At 45.7% G+C, this 27,088-nt stretch overlaps 1 protein-coding gene and 1 non-coding gene across 5 annotated transcripts in view; one reads left to right on the top strand and one right to left on the bottom strand.

The window, feature by feature from the left end:
* Clybl (citramalyl-CoA lyase) overlaps positions 1-21,496 on the top strand; it is a 226,801-nt gene extending 205,305 nt beyond the window's left edge. For all 4 annotated transcript variants that reach the window (XM_040742043.1, XM_040742076.1, XM_040742119.1 and 1 more), the window contains 2 exons: positions 2,645-2,769; positions 21,199-21,496. In XM_040742043.1, coding sequence (XP_040597977.1) covers positions 2,645-2,769; positions 21,199-21,294 — 221 coding nt within the window. In that variant the 3' untranslated portion in view covers positions 21,295-21,496. The remainder of the gene's footprint in view (positions 1-2,644; positions 2,770-21,198) is intronic.
* On the bottom strand, positions 6,246-6,349 carry LOC121138793. Its single transcript, XR_005875655.1, has one exon. It is a non-coding gene; the product is annotated as a U6 spliceosomal RNA (small nuclear RNA).
* Positions 21,497-27,088: the final 5,592 nt, after the last annotated feature.

The raw sequence follows: 27,088 nt of genomic DNA, 5'->3' as shown, positions 1-27,088 counted from the left end.
AAAGAGACTGTGTATAGCATTAAAAAAAAAACTCCTGCTCTCATTGTATACTTTATGCTACTCATTAACTTAGGGTACTAGTTTTTGGAATTTAATTGTGGTACATTAAGCCTTGTATAAGAAAGGGGAAAAATAACCAGAAGATAAAAGAGAAGGAGGGAGGGAGGGAGAGAAGACAAAATATTGTCACCAACATATTGTCACGACACTTGGTCTGAAGCAGGTGGTCAAAGAACTTAAAAATCAATGAAAGTGTTGTGTTACTTGTAACACTGATAAAGACTAAGGTTGTCTATACTTCAAAACAAAAATTTAAATGTCTACATACACACATTTAGCCTTGTTTTATGAGACTATAACAAAATTATATAATTTCTCCCATTTCCTCCCTCCAAAAAAGAGTTATCATCACACCAAACAGTGGGCTGTGTTTTTTGTGGGTTTTTTTTTTTTTTGCCATCATTACTGCATAGGATCCGCACTCATATTAACTGATCTAAAATCAATTCATTGACTGTATACATAACCATTAACTTTAGGATTTTTTTAATAATAAAAAGGCATCCAAACTAAAACTCAGGAGAAAGGTTACAGCAGTATGTGCTGCGAGGCAAGACTATAAATATGAAAAGCAATATAGGGTTTCTGTTTTTTCTTTCTTTCTTTTTTTTTTTACAGCCCTTTGTAGAAGACAGAAATGACACCATCATACAGTAACCTAAAAGACTTGACAGGTATTGATTTAAAGCAAGATATATCAAGTGGTCCTGTAAAAAGGATCTCACGGTCATAAATTTTAATGCCGTCCAATTTTGCACCCTCTTGGTAACTTGTCAATAACAAGCCTTCTGGATAAAATATTTGCTTCGTTCCCACACGGCGGTAAAGCCTGTTATACAGTCATTGGAATGTGTACAGTGACAAAAGAGTCCTTGGCATGAGAGTGTACATAGATTTAGGAAACCCAACATATGTCTTAACAGTGGCCTACTACTAAAATATAGGCACTTCGGAGCTGTCGGGAGATTTCACAAGAATCTAGCTAACTAGTTATGTTTGCTCCTCACATTACAGTGCCTGTACCAAAAGTTTCCATAAAATCCGCCTTTTTGCACAGCAGTGTAAATTATGTACATAAATTATAAAACCCAGGGCTAACAATTAGGAAATGACTACTGGGCACTGACAAGCTTTTTAAATGACATTATTACAACTATTAAATTAATTAAATGTGGAATCAATACCTACTATTTGAAAAGAGTTCACATTTGTAGCTCCTATTATTTGTCTCCAAAAATTAGTGTTCAAATAGTTTGAAGTGCCTTTATTTATATATATTCCTAACATTTTCCTATTACACAGACACTGACAGGAATGAATGAAATGATAATACAGAATGTTTTAACTATGCCAGGGTCTAAATTTTTTTTTCTAGTCACCTAAACTTTTCTTGAAACACTACCAAAAAAGAAATTCCCTGTTCTGCTATTTGTGCAAACATTGTTTCTTTATCTATTCAACAGAATAAGGATAGCAACAGAAACTTGTGTTTTCTAAAACATCTGAGTTGTATTTTGTTGTGGTTAAATATTGAAACAACTGTTTCAAAAGCAAAGCAAATTAATGTAGCAACAAATGTAGTTAGCAGCCATTAAGTATACATCAACTGTAAAGAGACAAATTATGTTCATAACTTTATCATGTAATGCAATATAATCTCATCATTGTGACACTAAATTATATTGCATTTTATTAATGACCTGATTAAATACCATACTTCCCTGATTGTTCAGTTGAGATTTTTTTTAAACAGTGTTATGTTTGTATAGGATCCTTTGAGGCCTGTGTATAGATGATACTTTTATTTAAAATCCTTAAACTTCAAAAAGAATAAAAGATTTTTTAAAAAGATATTTCTGCATAGATACGATTTCTTGTCATTTGAAGACAAACCAACTCTTATACTATTAAGAGAAAAGGGAAGATCGGAATATATTTTTGGATAGATAAATTTCCTGTAATCTTTTTATTTAACAAAATTTTTGAATAAAATAATCTAGATGCCACAGTGTTCAAATCTGCCTTTTATTTTACAACTCTAGATATATTTTCATTGAAATGCACCTGTAAAATATGACATGCTCAAAAAGAAAATTGGATATACCAACGTAAGGTAGTGTTTGGTATTAATATGGTCATAGCATCTTTGGTGAGCTTAACAATTGACACGTTGTTGGTATAAGAACTATAGGAAGCAACACAATCCTCCCAGACAAGCAGCTTATACAATTCTAGAGAATGCTCACTTAAATTCATTCTACCTTTAACTCAAAATAATGGGTAATGTATCCTCCATTTAAAATCCCAGGCAAAGTAGCTATCCAGCCACCTGTAACCAAAAATGAGATATTTTTCCTCTGAGGTGGCCCTTCTGTAAATTTAGAGTGCTGTTACTGCCATCCTTGTGTTTGTTCTTATGTGGTTTTCTGGGGAAGCCTGTCTGGTGGTGGCTTTTTATTTTGTACCGCTTCCTTCTTCAGTGCCCACTCGGTGAGGGCATCCAGGGATGTCCCGAACCGGGTGTACTTGGTTTGTGTGTGGTGTCTGTCCCCGGAATCTCCAGTGCATTTCACTCTCCTTGCAGGTAAACAGGTGATCCACCCTAACCAGATCGCTGTGGTACAAGAGCAGTTTACTCCAACCCTGGAAAAAATTCAGTGGGCCGAAGAACTGATCGCTGCCTTCGCAGAGCACCAGAGACTGGGGAAGGTAAATGCCTTTTAAATGCCTCAGTGATGCTGGGAGTTTAGAATACTACGAGCAAAATCATACCCTTTGCATTGCTTAAGGAAAACTCCCTGATTCTGGCAGCAGAAAGGGGGAAATATGGGCTGAAATATAAGATTTATCACTCAGACTATCCCTGAAGGTAGATACCCATCCCTTTCCCTCGATACATCTCCCTAATCTGGTCCCCTCTCTCATCGCGTCTTCTCTGTGAGCTGTGTTGACAGCCTTAGAGAAATCAAGTCTTGTTCGCTCCTCCCGTGTAGTCTTCGAAGCAGCAGCGCTTGTGTGAAAATAATTTCACATCAAAGTGAGAGTACGTCGTAACGAAATAAATGCAGTTTGACCACATGGTTCTTGTAGAGAAAAGAAATAAATTTCAAGTTATTTTAATTGGGGGGGGGTGTGGTGTTAGGGAAAAAAAAAGTACTAATGTCTCCTCTGGTTTAATCATTTAGGAGTGGGAGGTTGTAGATGGTTTTGTACCGATTTCTGGACCTGAGATTTGGAAAGAAGGGAAGGCAAATTAACACCGAGTACGGTTGTTCTAATTTAGTGCTTCATTGAGCCTGGCGTTTCCCGCTCTGTGGGTTTCTGCTATGTAAATATTGCGGTGGTAATGCACAATCTGTCTCCACTTTGTGCCAGTAACACTTAAATTAGGTGTCGCCTGAAGGAAGATTTTATGCTAGTTGCAGCATTGTCAGTTAATTATCTTAAAGGTTATTTGCAATAATACCGTTTGCCTCTTTTTTCAGAGGGATGGGGGGGAGTTGCATTTATAAAAATCTATCCTAGAGATAATCTGTCACCTCGGCCCATGCCTTCTGTAAGGAATGGAGTAGTCATGCCTCCCATACAGAATTACTTAGGAGAGAAAGAATGCTGAAAGATGAATAAGGTCCTAAATGTTAAATGTTCATGCTTGTGAAAATAAATAAGTAAATGAAAAGACAGTAGAGAAGAAGCAAAAGCTTTTTTTTCTTCAGTGGCAGGCCTGTGACAGTCATGGGAGAAGTGTCCTTTGCACATTCCCTGGTACCAAGGACACCTGAAAATCTCAAGGCTTGTACAAGTGGGTAACAATATTAAGTAGGTCGTTCCCTGTAGATATCTGCTCTCAACCATGAACAAGCATAGCCCCACCCTCCCCTCCAAACACACACACACACACACACACACATACACACAGACTGACATTTGTACAGATTCACGCTTAATATACAAAGCCAGAAGATCTACATAGGAACAATCCCACTTGGACATCACACCAATTTTATGATAAATGACATTTTTTTTTTGTTTTCTGTCAGTGGTGGCCATCTAAAATGTTCTGCTTTTCACAGAAAAATAATTTGAAGTTGGCATTGTATTTTATGTCTGTTTACATATTTTGACCCAAAATGAAGCTTGCCTGTAAATAAATGTATTTACATAGAAAGGAAAGATGTGCACTTTCATTGACACAAACATCTCCATCCATCTCTGCTCCCCCACACACACACATGTGTGTGTGTGTGCGCGTGTACCTTTTCCCTCAGTTCTGTCTTATGTCAGCTGACCATGTACATGTGATAACCACTTATTGAAACAGGAAACTGAGGCAGCATGTCTCAGTTTCCCTTAAGATGGCAGACAGGTCCCCGGGTGGGCTGGTTCTGCCTGGATGAACCAGGCACACTGTTTTCACCTGAATTACGGTGAAGGCTGATACTTGGCCTTGCAAGCCCATGGGAATGGTTATCCTCCATTTTACCAGCTCCCAAACTGAAAAGTCAGAGCAGAAACACCCCTTTCCTGACATTTAAGTTCCTGAATGAAGACTACAAGCCCCCCTTTTCCATTATATCTTGAAAATATTATTCCTTAGGGAAAATTGCCCAAGACTTTGATAATGGCGATGTAAATGTTAACGTTCTGGGCTTTTTTTTTTCCTTTTCATTCTCTAAATAAGAAGTGGCCCTCTTGTTGGGGTGTAATTGGGGCATAAGCTTTCACAACAGTGTGGCAGGCTCCAGCTTTTCTTAACACGGAACCATAGAAATTGGAGCAGAGGGCATTACCTATTAGGTCATTTCTTCCCTGTCCACTTTGTGGAGGTTTGTTTCCTACAGCAAATGGTCCCGGTGCTTTTTGTCCAGCAAGGTTTAAATGACTAAAGTAATGGAGCCTCCAGTAGGGACATATGGTTATTTTATCCAGTTAGCATGATTCTTTCACTGTGCCTATAAACTGGCTGGCCTCAAATACTGAGACTGCAGGTAGGTGCCTCTGGATCTTGATGGGGTCTTGCGGTTTAAAATAGTGTGGGCTCTATTTTGGCAGAGATCTTATATAAATGAGAGCTCAGTTGTAGGAAGTATCACCTCCAACAAACATCTAATCTGTTTTAGTTCAAGTGTGTGCCAGTTATTAAAAATACGAACCCCCCCCCCCGCATATTTTGTCCAAAGCACAGATGACTCCCCAGCACGGGAAATGGATGGCTTGCATCCTGGTGAGGTGCTCATGAATTTCCCTGAGGCCTTGTCCCTTTCGTCTGATGAAAATTTCATTTAATTAATTCCTTTAAGTAGAAACGGTTCAAGAAGGCAATGTGATGTAGCCTTGCCTTTTCTCCTACTCCCGTCTTCAATTACATCCTTTCTGCTTGGAAACCGAAGCGTGGCTGAAGCTGGCAGTTAATGCTGGGCTATTTATGTTTCCTAAGGTGATAAACGATAGTAGTGAAAGTCCTACTTTTTCTTCCTGTCTCTAACTGACAACAATCATGGGAAGTCTATGTCCTGGCCAGGTGAGTTTGTTGGGGCTCAGGCTTTGATCACTCAGGGTTCTCTTCTGTTAGAAGTTCCAAGGAAATGGAGTCTAATGCATCCGGCATGAGAACGTGGGGAAAACAATTTACCTTAGAAAAATAATGATGCTTAGCCCTGGATCTAGTCTGTTAGTGTTAGACAGATATGTGGAAGGAACCAGTTTCACCCCACAGAGCCCTCCTGATAATACAAACAAAAGCAAGGGAACCATATATATATAATCAATAATTTTTTCATAGTGGTAATTTTTAGGATACATGGAAATTCTCCCGCTCAGAGCTGGGTTTAGTGTTAGTTTAATGAAGAAACACAGCTTTCTTGATTTTTAATCCACTAAGAATTTTATATAATGGGAAAACTGGGTAATTACAAATGGAAGCTTTTCAAGTCATTAGTTACTGTTGGGATTAACTGTGAATGACACAGCATTAAGTGCTTGTAGCATATGTATTAATGCAAGGCATAAAAGCACGTTTGACCCTGTGTATCTTTTACACCTATGTTACGACGCTGCTGCTAGGTCTTTCTTCTCCTTCCTTGCTTATCAGGCCAAAAAAAAAAAAAAAATGACAGCTCGAGGAAACAGCTCATTGCTTTTTAAAAAAGATAACTGACCAAAGGAAAAAAAAAAATTCAACTTGTAAAGCTGTGGACTGCTTCAGGAATTTGCATGTCAACGTTGTGCAAGGGCAACGTTCATCTCCTCTGTGTCTTTCACAGTTTTAGTGTATGTACTGCCAGAGCACATATACTGAACCAAATGAAATCTTAACATAAGAGGGTGGAGAAGTGTGGAGGACTAGCAAATAAATGCATGGTGTTTGCCATGAGTTTTTTGGGGGGGGTCCTTGGGTAGAATAGACCTATTTTTGCAGTATCCTGCTTGCTGCAAACCTGAGTTTTATTCAGTTTTGCAGGCAACCCCCCCCCCCCCCACTTAATCCCATCATTGCCCTGAGTACAGCATGTTGGTTAGACATTTTTAGCAGTTTTCATTCTCACAGTGTCACGAGCTGACTAAGCACCAAGGGAAGGGGGACTTTCGTTCAAGATCTAGGTCCCATTATCAATTATAAAGGTCAAAGGCAAGGTCAGTAGGGACATAAGGATTGTAAATATCACATGTGACTGGAGCATTCCTGGTTCACTCATGAAGGAGCAATAGTGCAGACTAATGAGCTGACATTCACAAACACTTCCTATTGGGGGATATCAATTACAAGAAATCTCTTATTAAAGCAGAAAGGAGAAGTCGGTTCCTTTTCATCCCCAAAGCCGCCAGCTACACTAAATCGTCCCCTTCCAACAACGGAAAGCAAGGGATTTTGTAGGTATCGAAGCTCCACACCTTCAGGTTTCCAAATGTGAACCTTTACAAAAGAAACACTGTTCCATCCCAGATGGCTCTCCCAAAAAAGGCTCCCTGAGAGAACTCGGGAGAAATCTCTCCAGCTGAAAATACTGCTCCTTCTTGTTCAAGTGCCAGAAAGCCCACTGTCTCTCTTTCACACAGATCAAATAGACCGTCTGAAGATTTGCTTGTTGTCTTTGTCAGCCGAAAGAATTGAGCCACTAATAGATAACAGTGTGTCCCCATCCCCGCCCAGCCACCCATCCCACCACCCACAGCCTTTCCCCGTCTATTTCCGAACAACAGTGAATCTGGGTGAAAATGAAAGATGGGACAGAAACAGAATTCTGCGATGCCTGGTAACCATTTTTCCCCCCTTTGTGTACCAAGTTCCTGTAGAGTTTTCAGAGCTATCTGCTTCAGTATTGACTCCAAAAAGCCCAGCTCTTAGGAAATCTGAGTGTGCCAATGGCAACTTTATGACAAATTTGATACACACTAAGTTGCAATTAAAAAAAAAAAGGAAGACGCATTTAAAGCTTGGTAGTGGAACTCCCCCCATGCTGCTCTCAAACCAGCCTTGTTTTTAGAGGCAAATGGCCAGTCCAGCACTAAGGGACACGATTTTGATTTATTTGTTTTGGTTTTCATTTTCGGTTTTTTCATAGGTTGTCTGGTAACTTTTTAAATTACTGGCTCCATCTTTCGTATGATTCATTAGAGCCAATTCTTAAAGATAGTATAACCAGAACAGCTTTACTCTGTAGTTATATTTCCCCATCTGAAAGCTTTTTACAATAATCATATAGTCAGACCTGACACCCCCCCCCCCAAAAAGTTTGGAAATCATTCACGTTCAAGGTGGTTATAAAACTGTGACCACCGTTCTTAAATAGGATAGTACAAATATGGTTTCTGCTAGGCAACAGTGAGTACTCACAGAAATGGCAGATCTGGTGAGCGTGTGAAGGGTGTATGAGCGTGTGGGGGGTGTATACCCGCGTGTGTCGGGGGGGTGTATTGTACTGGTGCGCACGTTAGTGTGTAGAGGTCAGAGGTCAGCATCATCAGGCAGCTTTCATTCTCAACCTTGTTTTCTGAGAGGCATTTTTCTCACTGAGCCTGTAACTTGCCATTTTGCTAGACTAGCCGGCGGCAGACACCCTCCCCCGCCCCCCACCCCCACCCCAAGGTCCTCCCAGCCCCATCTCCCCAGCACCGGGGAATACAGCCATGTACCACAGCCCACAGCACCCACCTTTTACACGGGTGCTAGGGATCTGGATTCAGTTCAGTAAAGACCTCACCCACTGAACCATCTCCTTTCAGATAGAGTCTTAAAAGGATTCCCATTTTAATCGAAACGTGGATAGGGCTAGTTCAGACTTACAGACTTAACAGATAGGTGTCTTCTGATCTTTTTTTTTTTTAACTTTTATTTATATTTTATGTAGGCTGTCTTCTTGCACGCCAGAAGAAAGCATCAGGTCCTATTATAGATGGTGGCTGTGGGGCCACCACATGGATGTGGGGTGCTGGGAATTGAATGCAGGTCCTGGGGAAGGGTAGCTAGTGCTCTTAACTGCTGAGCTTAACTCTCCAGCTTATGTCTTCTGTTCTTGAGCAAGAACCAAACAAGGAAGAGAGAAACGGACTCCAGGTTGGCCCTACCCTCCCTGCTAGGGATCCCACATGGCTCCGCCCCTTTCTTCCAATCCTGTCTTGACCTTGTCCATCCACCCTGCCCCCAAGGGCTTTTGATTGGTTCAGTTCCCTCTAAACCCAAACCCTACTGCACAGGCTCAAGGTAGACCGGAAAGGGTTAGAGTAAGGCTGGGAAAGCCTCCTGCCACCCTAAGCTGAGTTCCGTCACTCCCAGCAAGGATACACGGGGCCAGGAAGGATTGTTCTGCTCCTCGCTCATTTGCCCCCTTTAGGCTCTAGGTCTGCAGTGTCGGTGTGGTATTCGCCCTTCCCTGGTCTCCCTTGGTTTTTCCTCGTATTTCATGTCTCACATGTGTGGCTTCTCCTCTGATTTCTAACTCTTTCAATGAAGTCACGAGTTGGTCTTGACGAGGATGACATGTAGATTTTTGCTTTGTTTTGTCTTCTGTGTAGAGTGAGAACTAAGTAACTTTGAGTTTCTTCTTTACAAAATGAATGCGAGCACTGTCCGTCCATTCGTCCTCTGTCTGTTCCCCCTCTGCATTCTTGGAATTGGCCCCGTTTTGACCATTTGTCATCGTCCGATTCTGGCCATTTGGTGAGCATTTTCTCCACCTTTCTAAATTCTGTTTGTCTTCCAGCTGATGCTCTGTCAAATATCTAGCACTCCTGCATGTAGGTTTTTTTTTTTCCTAAAGATCTATTTGTTTATTTATTTTATGTGTGTGGATAATTCATCTGCTTCTATGTCTGCACACCAGAAGAGACAATTGTGAGCTGCCATGTGGGTGCTGGGCGGGAATTGAACCCAGGTCCTCTGGAAGAGCAGCCAGCGCTCTTAACCTCTGAGCTGTCTCTCCAAGCCCTGAATCTAGTTTCTTAAAGAGTTAAAGAGACAAAAAAAAAAAAAAGAGTTAAAGAGACAGCTATGTTTAAAAACTGTGTGTGTGGGGGGATTTACAGGGGACAGGGAGTCCAACAGGCATCTGCCTGCCTCTTACTCTTATTACCAACACTGATGTCTCTCAACCCATTAATGCCATTCTGAAACCCAACCCAGGTCAGGTGCTCTCCACTCCTTATGGGAGCTTTTGATGACAAACATAGTTAACTATCTTTGATCAGGCCAGGGAGACAGACAGCTCGATGGGTAAAGGTTTTTGCCTCCAGTAGTCAGGCTGCATCCAACCCTTGGGGGACACACACAGTGGAAGGAGAGAACCGACCCCTGAGAACTGTGCTCTGACCTCCCTGTGTACATGGTGGCACTCCCGTGCCCCATCCGAACAAGTCTTAAGAATGTTTTTGTAAAAGTCTCTTTGACTAGCACTATCAGTAATAACACAAGTAGCTGTGTGATAGCCATGATCATGGTAACTGTGACTCTGGTGGTTCAATAGCAATCAGAGTAGAGGTGGCAGTGGTTGACCTGCAACCATGGAGGTGGTGATTCCGGAGCAGTGGTGACACCCAACTAACAGTTCTTACTGACAGAGAACCCGTAAGGTCATCGTGTGCTGTCTTTAATCTTCACAACATTATGGGCAAGGTTGAGATGAAAAGGGGAGTCTGGCGTGGTACCTGTACTTGTGGGGGGGGATCATGCTTCAAGATGCGGATTCAAGTACAGATATGGCCCAAACCTCTACAACAGGTGGCCTTAGAGGGGGAACCCCAGGAAATCAGGAACTTTTTACCTGTGACAACAGCAGACTAAGCATTACTAGTGGAATTACTAGAGAGAGCATGACATGGGTCATTCTCTCTCTCTGTTTGGGTGATTGCCCTAGAGGGACTCTGGTGCATGTGCCCAGGACCCTTCTCAGGCCAGGCCTTACTAGAGGGGCATAGAGACCACACACAAGCCCGAGTTCCGTTGCACATGAATGGCTCTGTACTATGAGTTTTAAAAGCCCTGGACTGTAGAGAAAGCATAGGGGAGGAATGGAATGGCTAGGAGAGCCTTCTCCAGGCTTTAACTTGGAGAACTGTGGGAGATGGACGTTACAGCCCCTCTGAGCTTGGGTAGGTCCTCAGGAGCTGATGGATCTTCCTCGGGGACTCAGTAGATTACCACCCACTCCCCACCTGCCTCCCTACTCCTTTCAGATCCGTTACACTCATTTACAAGGCTTGCCTTTCAAAGGCTGGGTGGAATGCCTCCTGTCTGAATTCCAACCATGGTGTGAAGGACAGGTCAGTGCTAACTGCTATGCTGGATCTCTTCAGCTGGGCTTCCCCCGAATTTCACCTTGAGAGACATTAACTCTCTCTCTCTCTCTCTCTCTCTCTCTCTCTCTCTCTCTCTCTCTCTCTCTCTCTCTCTCTCTCTCTCTCAACTATTAAAGTATCCGGCAAATTATTGCAATGTGAAGTGTTAAAAAAAAAAAGCTGGGGGCTGGGGAGATGGCTCAGCAGTTAAGAGCCCTGGCTGCCCTGCCAGAGGACCTGAGTTCAGTTCCCAGCACCTGCTACGATGGCCCACGACTGGTCGGAAATACAGCTGCAAGCAATTTGACACCCTTACACGGATGTACTTGCAGGCAAAACGCCAATGCCCATAAAATAAAAACAGAAAGGGCCGTGTTCTCTTATTTCCCAAGCCTCCAGTGAATACCCTTTTAATATTTTCATGACAGGTACTTATTTACTTCCCTGTGTGGCCATGGCTGTCCCGAAACTCCTTTATAGACCACGCTGGTGGTCGATGCGGAGATCTACCTGCATCTGCCTCCCAAGTGCTGGGATTAAAGGCGTGCACCACCAACACCCTGGCCATGTGATGGTTTTTGAAATATACATTATTAAACAAAGAAGTATGTAAGCATCAAATGCCTCCCCCCCTTCTTTAATTCCTTCTGGCAAATTGTTATGGTTCTTATAAAGACTTAAAATGTGACTCACATGCAGTTGCGTTTCAGTGTTTCTGTTGCAGTACTTAACAGTAGAAATCTTTGAGTGGAAAAACTCACAATGCAGGCATAGTGAAGTTCAGTTTTTCCAAATTTAGCTGTTGAAATTGCATTTTGATATAGCTTCTGCCTACCATTTATTTTTAGTATTCTCAGCTTCATCTTAAGTAATAATATCTCGGAAGTGACAGTACAGATAAACTAGTCTTTAAAAATTAAGGTTTTAAATTTACAGTATGCAAAATAAACGTATGTTTTTAACTTTTCCCTATTGGTTTAGGTAGGTGCTACACTTATCAGGTACACTTTGGAGTTCGCTGAGTAGGGGGCCAGAGTCTGGGGTTCACTGACGAGGGACCAGAGTTTGGGACTCGGAGGAAAGCCTTACATTCTAACTTTATTCTTTTCTTCTTTTCACATGTTTCCTAAAACATGTAGCTAACACTCAAGCCCAGGTTTTGTTTTGCATCTGTAAAGCTGAAATGAGGTTCAACAGAAAAAAACAAATGCCAATGTGACCCCCAACACCTGTGGTGGAAGGAAACAGCTACAGAAAGTTCTCTGGGACCTCCACATAGATTCTATATGTACACACACACACACACACACACACACACACACACGCGCGCGCGCGCACGCGCACGCATACATGAATGTATGCACTCAAAATAATGAGGACATTTTTAAATTAAAATAAAAACTTGAACTAGATGGTGGTGGCACATGCCTTTAATCCCAGCACTTGGGAGGCAGAGGCAGAGGCAGATGGATCTCTGTGAGTTCGAGACCAGCCTAGACAACAGAGTGAGTTCCAAGACAGCCAGAGCTACACAGAGAAACCCTGTCTCAAAAAACCAAGATAAATAAATACTTGAAATGATGCCTTCATCACACTACAAATGAGAAATTACTTTGAAAACAGCATTGAGGAAGCTGAAGCAGAAGTTTGTCCTGAGTCTGAGGCTAACCTGTGCCATATAGTAAATTCCAGGTCAGTCTGGGCTATATAGTGAATTCCAGGGCAACCTGGTATACATAGCAAGACTGTGTCAAGTACAGAAAACAGTCTATGAAAGTATAAAATTACCATCAACCTGGTCTGGTGACACACGACTTCAATCCCAGCACTTAGGAGGCAGAGGCAGGTGGATGTCTGTGAGTTGGAGGCCAGCCTGGTCTATATATAGAGAGAGTTCTAGGACAGCCAAGGCTACACAGAGAAACCCTGTCTCAAAAAGACAAAAAAAAAAAAAAAGGACGATCAAAGTGAACACTCTTGGGGAAGAACACATGCTTAGCTTCTGTGGTTCCTGGGTTCAAACTCCTAAATCACCACCAGCAACAACAGCGAAATCTTTTTTGGTAGTGGATCTTTGTAATAATATGCCCTCCTCCAGGTTTCAGTTTGGAAACTAAGACTGTGGGATTTGCCGGGGGCTGCAGTTCATTTGAACATGTGGTATGGTTACGAATGTAGTCACTAAGGGAATCTTCTTATTTCCTCTGGAAGGGAGAGCCCTATCCATTTCCTAGTGCTAGCCAGGGGGCCAAAAACTAGGGAGCCTATTCCCTGAGGGTCCTGTTCAGCAACAGGGCTGTGGTTGGGGCTGGCTGGGCCAACCCTTAGTTTTCCAGTGGTTAGGTTCCTGATTGGGGAAGGGGGTCTCAAAGAAAGAAAAAGGGACTTACCCTCCTCCCCAGGGTCCCAGGAAGAGTAGGTATTAGTGACACAGGCAGCCAAGACAGAGCATCATCAGAACACATCACCTGCAGGATACGGTGCTTTGTCCCAGACAAGCCCGTCAGCCAGGAAGTTATCAGACATAGCCTGGTTTTCCCCACCACTTTAATTTAGGCCTTTGGCCCCAATCTTCGGAGCCTAAGGAAGCCATAGATCAACAAGGAGGCCTTGTATCCCACACTGTGCTCTTTCAAGAGCTGGTGTTACAGGATCTGTGGTCCCTGGGACCTTTCATTTGCCTTACCCGAGGGGTCTCGGGTGATCAGAGACGCAGGACTATTATGAAACAGAGAATTCTGACCCCACACCTGCTTCTGCATGTATGGTCTGCCGTTTCTCCAAATCCCTGCACACCTCCGTCTGACGGCCCGACCTTCTAAACGTGACTTTTTCTTTTTTTTTAAAAGACACCTGTTCTTCTGGGTGGTGGCGGCGCAGGCCTTTAATCCCAGCACTCAGGATCTCTGTGAGTTGGAGGCCAGTCTGGTCTATAGAGTGGTTCCCAGGCAGGCTCCAAAGCTATACAGAGATATACTCTCAAAACCAAAAAACAAACCAAAACAAAACACCTGTTCCTAACAAGAGTTAGTGGTGCACCCCTTTAGTCCCATCACAGAGGCAGAGGCAGAGGCAGAGGCAGAGGCAGAGGCAGAGGCTAGAGGCCAGAGGCCAGAGGCCAGAGGGCAGAGGGCAGAGGAGTCTCTGTGAGTTTGAGGACTGTCTGGTCTACAGAGTGAGTTCCAGGACAGCTAGGGCTACACCAAGAAACCCTGTCTCAACAAAACAGAAACAAACAAAAAACAAAACTACCAAACCCACCCGTCCCTCCAGTCTCTCTCCTGCTTGAACTGGCCCCCATTTTTGATGGAACCTTCTCTCTCTGATTTCCTTGACCCTTCAGTACCACACCTGTGACATAGCCGATTTCCCTTGGACGGTCAAATCGTTGAGGCTGGTTAGCCTCACCTCAACTCAACGTTGCAGTTTTGTGAGGCCAACCATTACGTCCTACTGGAGACCTGGGTGTTTGCCGGCTAGTCAACAAATGTTACCAGGCCTGGGAATGACGGAGGGTACAGAAAGACACTTGCAGACAGTGTCTAACTCCGTCTTCTGCTGTCCCATCAGTAACCCAGCTCTGGTTATGCGCCCACCACATCCTCATAATTGTTACTTAAGTGTACTCGCCGAAGAATCAACAGATTTTTACAAGCTTCCCTGCTGAATGTGCTCCCCTTTGTATGCTATCGTTCCCGTGGGTGGTCGGTCATTCAGTGCCGTTTCCAGCATTAGGTAAAAGAAGCCACACGAGGTCAGGGTCACAGCCACTGTTATTCCCTGCTGCAGCCAATCCCCCACCTAATATACCAAGCGTGTCGTGGGCTCTGACTACGGCGAAGAGTAAAGGACCAGAGGAGAACCAGGGTCCCACGGAGTATGACAGGGTGGGAAGACAGATTTCAGGACCCTGAGAACAATTGGAATGGACCCTCAGTGCATGAGTCAGAGTGGTTTACGGACCCAGCCGTCATGTACAGGTAGCGAGATTTTTGCTCCAGCAACTGCAGGCCCTCCCTGTTGTCCAAAACAAAGGAATAAAATGAAATGAAGGCCCAGCCACAACCAGTAGAACTTGAGTTTCTCCTCATTCCCATTAAACCCCTATTGTTCCTCCCCTCTCCCTCCCCTCCAGTGCTATACTCTTCAAATGCGACCTCAGTATTCTATCACTGAGTCATAAGCTTCAGCCTTTCCTTAGTGTCTTCCTTCTTTGTCAGGTCAGCCTGCAGGGAGCATCTTCTAGGGGCGTGGTTTGGGGGGTCCCGGGTTCCTAGGTACCTCATCTCAGCCTAGAGGTTCTCCCAGCGTAGTGAAAGAAAGAAGAAGAAGAAAAAAAAAAAGGCCGCCAGAAACCAGAAATGACAAGGGGGTGACCGAGGAGGCTGAATGTGCCTGACTCCACTGGGACAGCTTCTTGAGGTATGTTGAAGCATCAGGAGGAGATTCTTAGGGACAGGAAAAAAGGATAATAGAGCATGCGGCAGAGGTGAGGTGCCCAGGTGAGGAGGGAGGAGCTGGGGGCCAGCCAGGTCTTAGAATCCAACAAGGCAGTTAAGGGAGGGCTGGAGCGGGATAACAAGCCCATTGCGCACGCGCACGCACGTAGTGGAGTGGCGTAGTGACGAAACCACACCACTTCCCGCCCCGCAGATCTCTTAGTGAGATCGCTGCCTACCAGCTGAACAGCCGCCGCAGCACCCAAACTCCCATCATAAAACAGACATCCCAACCAAATTGTCCAAGAATTCTGCCAGCGGAACAGGCTGAGGGACAGGAAAGAAAGGAGTGACTATTGGATAAATGTGTGAGTCGGTCATGTGCCTGCTGTGCAAGCACGAGGTCCAAGGCTAGACCCCCCAGCATCCACTTCGTGAAAGCTGGGTATAGTGGTGCCCCTATAATCCCGGTGCCGAGGAGATGGGGGCTCCTGAGGTTTGCTAACCAGTCTTCCTAGCTGAGTCAGCAAGCTCTAAATTGAGGGAAGACTCTGTCTCAGAAATGTATGTAGAGAGCACTTTAGGAACTCCCAGGGTTGGCCTGATCAGACACAGGCCCAGCCAACATCTGATCTGGAAACTTGACAATGGCCAACCCTGACAAGAAATATAGATCAGCCACACAGGCCCCGTGGGTCAAGGCACCTGCTCCCAAGCCTGATATCTTGAGTTTGATCCCTGGGATCCACAGGATGGAGGGGACTGACTCCTGAGAGTCATCCTCCGACCGCTGTGTGTCTCTAAGGTAAAAATATCCTTAGAGAAAGATAATAGGAATTCCCTGGAGACAGTAGCCTGAGCAAAAGGCCCCAGTACAATGTTGGAGTGGTTGTCTGTCACCTGAAGGGGCAAATGCCAACAGCAACACCCCCATCTGCGTGTGCCAAGGGACACTGTGAATGTTCAACAGCGTATCTGAAAGCAAAGGGAACTGGGGAAAGATAGCATCGTTTGAGATGGGTATGTGGCTTACAACCATCCATAATGAGATCTGGCTTCCTCTTCTGGCCTGCAGGCAGACATGCGGACAGAACATCGTATACATAATAAGCAAATAAACTGCAGGTGCTAAGTGACAGAAACTGACCACTATCCATAGACATGATCACTCTTCCCAGCTCACCGCTTCCCCAAGAAGACACCCATTCGCGTTCTCCTCAAGAGCTTTATGTAACTCCAGGGCCACCCTGAACCATCGTTGGCTTGTGGTTGGTGCTGGGGACCAAACTCAGGGCCTCCGGTAGGCTAGGCTCGTGCTGTACTCCTGAGCCACTACATCCCCAAGCCCTTGGTGACTTTCGTCGTTAGGGATGACTTTAGTGTCACAAAATCTGCCCCCTGTACAGATGGCAGGAACTCAGCCATGATGTCAGCCCCCGCTTCTGGAAGCTCTGTCACAGACCTATATGCAGTAAGTGCCGAGACATTGGCCAGGGATCTACAATGGCAGGCAACACAACTGGTCCCCTGTAGAATGAAAGCCTGCAGGGCTTGAGCCATAGGGCAACTGTCATTCGATGTGTGTGACGTGTGCTGAGTGCATAGCCTCACATCTATGGAACTGAGCATCCTGTCTCTGAGGAAGGTGCCCACTGGGGAAAAGCCGCTACAGACCCACAGATTCAGTTTGGAGGCATCAGCAGCTTTTCTTCCTTGTCTGCTCCCACAACTGGGAAGCTCTTAGAGCGTAGGGTGGAGCCTTACCCACTCTCCTGTCCTAAACGGTTACCCAGGGCCGGGCACAGGCTGTTCTATCCACAATGGACGGATGATCGGTAACTAAGGACTAGCCTGAGAAGAGTCCATTACTAAGCACCGTGAGGTCACAGGGGCTCAAGTGGCTTTCCACTTGTGAGCTTGGACTTACAACTTGGCCACTTCGACTCGGAGAGCAGCAAAAAAACACAAGGTCACGAACTCAAGTGTGCATTGGGATCATGGCACAATTCCTGGCCAACCTCCAGGCTTTCTGCATCTAACCCCGTAGGACTGAGCTTGGAAACTGCAATTTAACACACCCCCTCCAACACAAATAACACAGCTAAGTCAGACTGCTTATTTGCGTGAGAGTCCGATTCAGCTAATCATGGAACATGCTTAGCACATTTTTTGTTTGTTTGTTTCTTTTTTCAATCCAAAAGCTTTTAAGAACACACAGGATTTGAGTCAGATAAATGTGTTTTGAGGCTAGAGAGGTGGCTCACTGGTTAAGAGAATGCACTGTTCTTGCCATGGGCCTGAGTTCTGGGTCCCAGCACCCACACCAGGCAGTTCACAGCCGCCTGTGACTCTAAATCAAACGGCTCCAACACTGTCTTCTGAGTTCCATGGGCACCTGTACTGCTGTGCACATGCTCACACACAAATGGACACATATTTGTAATTTAAAATGAATCTTTAGGAGCAAACATGTTTTGTTCCCATTCTGCCCTAGTAAGCTATGGACTTGCACCAGGCAGATTCTGTTGGGTTTTGTTTGTTTGTTTTAGATTTATTTATTATTATGTGTACAACATCCTGCCTCCATGTATTCCTGCAGGTCAGAAGAGGGCACCAGATCTCATTACAGATGGTTGTGAGCCACTATGTGGTTGCTGGGAATTGAACTCAGGACCTCTGGAAGAGCAGTCAGTGCTCTTAACGTTTGAGTCTTCTCTCCAGCCCCACCAGGCAGATTCTTAAGCTATAAGGATGAATATGGATAAAAGCCACGGGAACAGAGGTTTGGAATGTGGTGGTATGTGGGGAGCAGGGTAGCCGGGATTGGGGCAAAGGGGAGCTGTATTCATGGAGCAGAGTATGTAAAAGCGGTTCTGGGATTAGCAACTGTTCAAAAAAGAATCACAGCTATTATTATTTTGTCAGCATGGGCCTTAACGTATTTGGTCACAAGCACAGTATTGTTTAAAAGCATTTTAAAAAGATTTATTTACTTCTATGTGTAAGAATGTCTGCCTCCGTGTATGTGTGTGAGTCGTGAGCAGGAAGTACCTACAGAGACAGGAAGTTGCTGGAGCTAGAGACCCGGACAATGTCATGTGCATTCGGTACCCACAGAGACAAGAAGTTGTCGGGTACCCTGAATCTAGAGTTCCAGGGGCGGTGAACCACGGAGTGGGTAATGGGAATCTCAGCCTGTCCTCAGCAGGAGCAGTCGGTGCTCTTCACCACAGGAGCAGGCAGCTCTCTAGCTCCTCAAAGGCACCTAGATCCAAACAATTACAGCCTGAATCTTCAGGCTGGTAGATAGTTCCCTTGCAGTCTTTTGAGTTGGGATTATCCATTATCCAAAAGAGCATCGGTCAGAGAAACAGAAGCACCTCCCTCATCTTCAGACTGTCACCAAAAATCCAAGTCGCTTTTTGACAAGTCACCTTTTCTAAGACAGAAGCCTGACCACCTGACTGTTCAGGTTGCCCAGATAAATCCATGCACAAAAAGACAACGACATACAGCAACAACAACAGGCGTTTATGAATGGACGTATGCAGGTACACAGATATGCTTGCCAGGTCCTTGACTTGTAGAGATAAAGGGAAGAGAACAACAGGGATGCCACTTGTTGTTCTCTGATACAACAAAGGGAACCAAGCCAGATCTGCACCCACAAAATGCTCTTTCTCTGTGTCCAGGTCTTGACAGGCAGCTGGAAGTGTTTCTCATCTCTGGTGTGCTCCTGGAAGGCAAAGTGCTTTCAGGAGACATGGTCTGAACCCAAAGGCATCACTTTTCATGGCGGGGGTTGGGGGCTGTTCATCATTCTTCTGTTTGTTTTGTTTCGTGTTTATCTACGCTCACCCTCTCTCTCTCTCTCCCCAGCCTGTTAGTTAAACCCGGGAAGGGCAGATGCACTGTTTTACGGGGCCCGTAATCCACTATGCGGGCGGTTAACCGAGAGGCCTTTGTGTGTCCTCATTTGCTCCAATGGGAAAACTAGAGGATTGCCTCGTAAAACAGCACGGGACCCACACCCTGATCTCTGTGGAATTCTAACCCGGGGGAAACCACCCCAACCAGATTCATAAAATTCATCATGGTCCTTAGATGATCCAGATTAGCTCTAGCCTGTATGGAGCGGGCCAAAGGGTATGAATTGGTAAAAGACAGGTCAGAAAAGTGACCCAAATATAGGATTTCAGGTCACACAGGTGTGACTAATATATTCATCAGTTCTAAGGCTGCTAAGAGGGTCAGGAATTCCTGGAAAAATCTCCCGTTGCGTAGGCTTTTAAATCTCCCTCTACTGAAAGGTAAAATCTGAAGCTACTGCCAAGAGTTCAATTATTTCCGTCCTACAAGTACACCCTTTGTGCCTGTCACATAACCCTCACGGTAGCTCCCAGCGTGCCCATCCTAGAAGCCCTGGCAAGCTATACTCTGGCTTATGAAATAGGGAATGAACCTTCAAGGGCTAGGCTGGCTCCACCCATCTTCAGAGCTCCAGGAGCACCTGCTGTCTCTCTTGGAACATTCTTGACCGCAGGTGAAAGGAAGGAGGAAGAAGTGATTAGGGTCGGCAGCCTTTAATCCCAGCACTCCGAAGGCAGAGGCAGGCGGATCTCTGAGAGTTCCAGGCCAGCCTGGAACTGAGAAACCCTGTCTCAAAGAGCAAGAGAGACAGAGAGACTGAGAGAGGGTTCGATTGGACTGCAGAGGGGGGGGGGGGGGGTTGGATTGGACTGCTGTGGCTCAGAACCATTGACTAGAAGGGTCTGAGTTTCATCTCTAGTATTTCAGAGATGAATAATTTCTTAAAAACCTATTGAAAAATCAGGCATAGTAGCACAGGCCTTTAATCCCAGTGCTCAGGAGGCAAAGGCAGGCAGAACTCTAATGAGCCCAAAGCCAGCTCAGTCTACACAGCAAGTCCAAGCCCCGTCTACACAGCAAATGAGACACTGTCTCAAAAAACAAAACAAAACCAAAAAAAACCCGAAGATTGAAAGTACATGAAACCAGATATGGCAGCACACCCCTGTAATTCTAACACTTCGAAGACTGAAGCAGGGGGATTGCTTTGAATTGAAGGGCAGCCTACGATAGAAAGGAAGGAAAAGGCTAAAGGCATCGGTGGTCCTTTTGATTCCAGTGAAGGTCTGAAGTCGTCACCTACAACTCTCACCCTTCCCAGCCACATGACTTTGGAAGACCGTAGATCCCAGTGTCCCAACCCGGAATAGGGTTCACATCACACGCCACACTGAGAGGGTGTTTGCAGGTTTGAAAAGTGAAGAATCCGCAAGATGGGGGTACACAGAGGTTTGGGGAGGTAGAGACGCCTCCTAGTCCGGTTGGCAATCAGTGAGTGACCGCTTTGTCATTGAGTTGTGTGCCTAGTGTCATGATCTCTCTTTGTTCACTATGGTTGATTTCACATGTTCTCATCACCCTGGAGCAACACCTTCCCTATGTCTGACAAGAAGGGAGCACTGATTAAGCTGCTGATAATATGCTTTTTATAAACAATAATCACTTGCCAGAGCACAGGACTGTTCCCAAGTCCCACACAACCTTTCAAAATGAAATACGGAAGTGTTTAAATTTTTCTCCCACAGTTGTTTTCCCGTTTGATTTTTTTTTAAAGAGCGAAATGAACAGTTTGCCGTATTTTTGCGTCTGATGTGTTTTTCCCCCCCCTCTCTGTTAAAATGCTGAAGGATTTCTTTCCTCCCCCTTCCCCGACTCTGTAGGAGGATAAAAAGAAATCTTTCCCCCTGCAATTTGTTCTGGTTTTTCTCAAAAGTCGGGCAGGAGAGTCAGTATAACTCAGGTGGGATCTGAAATGTTCTTGTGGTACGAGAGTGTGCGCAAGAAAAGAAGCCTATAATTTTAGAGCATTCTTTCAGGAAGTTTGTATTCTGTTTTCCAGGGAGCCTTTACTTTCCGGGGAAGTATGATCGACATGCCATTACTGAAGCAGGCCCACAACATTGTTACGCTTGCCACATCCATCAAGGAAAAATGATCTGTTAAATGAAGCCCTCCTCAGGCGGGCTGAACGGATACAGTGGGTTTCTTAAAGACAAGCCACAGCACCCAGGGTAGCTTGCTAGCATGCCGGATCTGGGCCTTGTTTCATTTATAGCTCATGTTAGTCACGACTCCCACCCTCCCCTCGTGCCTTACTGACCAGTTATTCTAAAATAAATAAACTTTCTTCCTTTGGAGTCTAAGCTCATGATTTTACTGTTGTCTATTAATGTGTTATAAATATGGGTTTATTGTTTCCTGGGTGGGGAGAAGTCCTCAATTAAACAGGTATGCTGGTTCGTATATACTCTCCCCATCCTCCCCATTTATTAGCAAATATTGCTAATACTATCCATTCTCACAGTGGAACACCACAGCTAACTAAGTGTTCGAAGAATGATATGGAAATCGATGTTTCACCACTTTTATGGGTAATCAGGCAAATGACAAAGATGGCATTGAAAATGTTAGGTATTACATTACCTTACAAAAGATAGCTTCTAAAAAAACAAATAGACTTTCAAAACTGGTCCCTGGGGGAGCCACTGCCTCCCCCCCAAAGGCTCTGCCCATATAGTGACCCTGAGAGCTCTCTTCTGGGTGGAATGCTTGAGGCCAGCAGTTACTGGCAATTAAAAGAAAAACCGATGCATGGAACACAAGACCGTTTCATGCTCCCCTTTATCTTCCTGCTTAAACTGTTCGCCATTGAGGCCATTTCCCCCCTGTAAATGTAGGGCCAAGATAGGGGCTCCCTCAGCCATAAACTTGTATGTCCAGAGGACACAAAGCCATGCGGGTGCATGTGGCCCCCTGCAAGATTTGCATCACATTAGAGATGAGGCTGTGGGTCACATGGGTGGTGTTGTTAACGGGCTTTAGCAAAGCTGTTTTGAAGAGGTTAACCCAGCTTGTAGGCAGGGTAAACAAACATAACAACCAGCCATTGTTCCGCATTCAGCACGCACTCTCACACTGAAGGCAAAAGGGTATTGAAGCCTCAGAGGATCAACTTGTGCGTGCCAGAGGACGCCAATGAAGTTTGAAACACCAACAAGCGGAGATTTTGTTTCTCTTCCTCATTAAATCATGAGCTTTTGTGTTGGAGACTCTGGACGACTGTTCTTTAAGAAATTAGCAGAATGGGAAGTTTAAAACTCCACACCAACCTTTTCATGACCTACTCAGCAGCGTGGCTGCTCCTCTTAGACAAACACCGCAGGGGAAGGCTGTTCTGTTTATTTAAATTTGTAAATAGAAAACAGTTGTTTTCCAGTTTCGGTTTTTTTTTTCTCCTCCTCCTAGGCCCTTTTGGTGTGTGTTCCCTTCACGGCCCTGGGGCCTACTTGTCGCCCTGATCCTTTCAGTTCCTACAGAAAGCCCTAGGAGGTGGATGACATATCACCACGTCGATGCCAGGTCAGAAGCCACTGTTAACCACCACCACCACCATGAACCCCCGGTGCAGGGCAGGAAGGGGGAGACCACTCTCTGACTGGCATTGTGGCTGAAGCAGACCCAGAATGGATAAATCTAGAGAAACGTGTTCTTGAGACATGAATATTCACAAGCAGCAAACCTGAGGGGCTTGCTTTTAAACAGAAACGAGGCCTGCCCAGGCCGCGGCCGGCCGCCGGCTCTGGACTCTGTGAAGGCCTTCCCCTGTGAAGGCCCTCATTAAGAAGTCATCATTCCTCACTTGGGCTGCCCCCTTGAGTTTCTGGAAAGGTCTGTGGGAGTAGAAAGAAGCTGTCCTCCCATGGATGGTGCTTCAGGACAGCGGACAGGGGCAATTGACAGCGTTTCTGGGTCAGAAGCAACCCCAAGTCCTCAAGCTGCGTCTGGATCATGAAGTCTAGTGTACACAGAGTAAGTTAGAACCATAGGGTCCACACTGGTCTCCTTTTAAAACTAGAACTTAAGAAGACTGCCTACAAGCCAGCAGAGAACAGAGGGCCTTGATGTACATGTGAAAACACACACACACACACACACACACACACACACAGAGCACTGATTCAGATAAACCTTTGGCTGTAAAAAGATGAGGGATGCACGTCCTGGCCTCCACCCCAGCAATGTGGGCAGCCCACAAACTCACACAGGTTGGACCTCCTCAAGCCAGGGCTTCCCCTCTGAGTAAGCCCCATCCTGAATATGTGGGAGAAGCCACGGAGTACTCAAGAAAAGGAACCTTCCAGGTGGCAATGAGAGCTGGGCCTAGTGAGTCCTCCCAATCTACAGCAACATGACCGTGGACTCCTAGGTCCCTACCATGCTGGACTATCTCTGGGTCCCCCTCGTTCATACGAAAACACCCTGCTTGGTTCTGGCTTTGATTTTTTTTTTTTAAGCAGAATCTTGAGATCTGTATCCCAGGCTGACGCCAAACTCCTGGGAATCCTCCTGCATCATCCTTCTAAGCACTGACACTACAGATGCACGCGCGCAGACCACGGCACCCAGCTCAAAACCACACCAGGTTGACCATCTTCATAACAGAGAGATCCCATCTTACGGTAGGATCACGAGACTGGGGGCCCCCAGGAGACAGAGACGGGAACCAGTTGCCAGTTCTCTCAGCAGACATCCTAACAAGCACCGCAGAAGGGAGGCCGGTGACCACCAGAGTCCCATGGGACCTCATTCCCTGGGAGACAGAATTTCTGAGACACTGAGAAGCTAGGAGGAAGGGACCCTGCTTCTCCCACACTCACACCCCTGGTACCCTGAGTAGGTGACAGGGCAGGGAAAAGTGAGCCCTATGGAAACCCTGCTGCAGAGAACAAACATAGGAGGGGAAGCGGGGCCTTCATTCTCTGTGCTGGGAAGGGGACTTGGCCGCTCATCAGATTAATTAAACAAATAAAAATACCTGTTTATATTTCTGTGTAGCTCGTGGCATCCACTTTGCCATATCACCACCCCCCCTTGTTATTAATTCTAGGGGGGCTAAATTATGGATAACGCTATTAAAACATTATCAGAACTAATGAGAAACAATTACTTAGAAAATGAGCCGGGACAAGATTGAGCTGAGAGCATCAGTGGTTGATCGCCGCAGATTAGTTTAATAAATCATCAGGTGCGAAGCAAGAAGGACTGGATCGACGCAAAGCCTCGTCACGGGAAAATGAAATTGCGATTTTTTTCTTGCATAATTTTTTCATTAATCTCAATAGGACCCGTGTGGTGTAGATTGCTTTATTCCTTTAATACCTTGCCCGAGGGGGGGTTGCCCGATAATGTCTTCATTGTTTTACTGAGGTCTTAATGACTATCTGTGACAAACTCATTTTAATGTATAGAGGGTTGTATCTGTACAGTCATGTTTTATTGAAAGGGTGAGGGGAATTCCGGCCGGATGAGACACCGGCTGGGACTGCAAGTTAGGAAGTTTCGAGCCCTGACTTCAGTTGTCCACCCGGCCGCGCTGGCCCCCACTGCTCTAGAGACAAGCCCGGGAAATAGTGTTCAGGGGAATGAAGACTTCACCGCCTGTAGTTTGAATTTGAAAGTCTCTGATTGCCTGGCATATTTTGCTGGGTAAATAGAACCAACCATGCGGTGTTCCGCTCTCTAAAATAGAAGTCATTATCGCCTGGAACACCTTTGCACTCAATAGTTTTGTGGGAGCTAGGGAAACTGACTTTCTTTCGACACTGGAATTGTCTAAGTTGCCACCACAGGGAGAGGAGAGAATACCGGCTCTCCACCCCCTCTCTCTCTCTCTCTCTCTCTCTCTCTCTCTCTCTCTCTCTCTCTCTTTCCAGGACATTCTGCTTTTAGAGCCTCCATTTTATTTTGCAATCTGAATCCTCTGGGTTGTTTTATTTTTATTTTTATTTATTTTTTTACCCTCTAGTGCTAGGAAAGCAATTGAAGGAACAAAACAGGTCATAAGCTTTTTTCCACGGGAAACTTGTGACTTATTAATACCAGTGGAGGTCACAGGACGGGTCTGTAAATGCAGGAGTTGGAAACAACGACTTCTCCGGGGGGGGGGTGCCCCCTGCAAGGCCTCCTTCACTTTGCAATTTAGGGGAAGTAATTACCTGACCCTAACATTGAAATGCTAAAGCCTAACTCTTCTTTCTTTCTTTCTTTCTTTCTTTCTTTCTTTCTTTCTTTCTTTCTTTCTTTCTTTCTTTCTTTCTTCCTTTCTTTCTTCCTTTCTTTCCACTCTCTGTTCTAAACTGAGTCAGGGGGAGGAGGTACGGCTAAGAAAGCGACCGAACTGGAAAGGAACTCACTTTCGGATATCCAGCTCAGTGCCTCTAAAACTTACACTTAGTGGGACCCGGCAGCTTTTCGCGCTTCTGTCGTGATGACTTTTGTCGTTGGTGGAGACGGTTTGTTTAGATTCCAGTTAATTATTTGACAGCACACCTCCTCCAAAATCCGTAAGAATTGCCAGTGGCTCAGAGCCGGGTGCGCAGAGTTTGTGGCGATCCACTCAGCTTCATCTAGCGGGTTATTGCGGTTTTTCTTTTTTTTGGGGGGGGACTATGTAACTGTGCCCTTCCTTTAAATATACCTTTTCCTCTTTATTACTTTTTTCTAGTGTATTTTGTTTTGTTTTGTTGCTTTTCCTTTCAGTGCTTCCTACGGGAAGGGCAAGGCGAGCCTGGTGCCGTTTAGGAAGGAGATCGTGCCCAAGCGGTCAGGACAAGCACGTAGTTTTGTTCCGATCCCGCGCGCCACCCACTGCCTGCGATCGACGCGTGATCGCTACCCTTGGGCAGAAACCAACCAGCAGGCTCCGGGCACCCATTCGGAAGCTGCTGCGCTTCCCTTCGAGACGAGTTACGCGCGTGTAGCAGTGCTTGGGGAACGTGGGGGGGGAGCAGTGGCCGTCGGGGCCAGGCCCGCGCCTCGGTGGGGGATTCCAGTGTCCAGAACTGCGGGCCTCCCGGACCCCGCGAGCCAGGCTGTAATGGTACAAGATCAAAGGCTGCCCCGTGTCCCCGCGGAGCCGGGGACAATCCCTCGCCTTTGTGCGCGGTTGCTAGGAGCCGGAGAAACTAAGAGAAAGTGGCAGGAGCGTGTTAATCAGACTCGTTACAGTGTAACAATAACGTCTCTCTCGGGGCTCCTGGGCCCCTGCGCACCCCGCGCACAGGCCGGACACCTGCGAGGGGCCCATAGCCGGTACCGGGGTCCCCGCCGCCCGGGTGTGTCGCCAACACCAAAGTTGGCTCCTAGGCCGCGCGCGCGCGAAGACAGGCTGTCGGGGAGCCTAGTCCTGTGGGTCCTGGTGCACTGGTTCTCTTTAAAGATGACCCGATCTGTGGGCCGAGGACCCTCAGTCGAGGGGATCTGCTTCCTAACCCGGAATCTGAATCCCCAAAGCAGACAGCTTTCTGGTTAAGATTCCCCCAGACGTAGCAAGCAACTTTGGATGTCTTTGCACATCTGTGAGAGAACACCACACATTCTGGTCCCCAGGGTAAGAAAGAAGCAGCATTTTTTTTTTCTGAGTAAATATATTCCTCTGCAGTTTTTGATGGGGAATCTGCACTGACGAACATTAAACTAAAAAATCATGCTCGGCCGATACCTGTTGAGTTCACTGGATGCCACACAGCTGCCCGAAAGTCACGGGGTATTCACAGAACAATTCTCTTTAAGTTGAAATGCCTGTGTAGGCTGAGTTGGGTGGTTCAGCCTTTAAATTCCAGCACTTGGGAGGCAGAGGCAGGTAGATCTAGTGAGTTCCAGGTCAGCCAGGGTTATATAGTGGGGTGGTGGCGGCTCAGGCCTTTAATCCCAGCAAGTACAGGAGGGCC

Source organism: Mesocricetus auratus, unplaced genomic scaffold, assembly GCF_017639785.1.
Source record: "Mesocricetus auratus isolate SY011 unplaced genomic scaffold, BCM_Maur_2.0 Super-Scaffold_2245, whole genome shotgun sequence".
Lineage (NCBI taxonomy): Eukaryota > Metazoa > Chordata > Mammalia > Rodentia > Cricetidae > Mesocricetus > Mesocricetus auratus.
The sequence above is the reverse complement of the archived record's forward strand: the minus strand, read 5'-3'. Positions and strand labels throughout refer to the sequence as shown.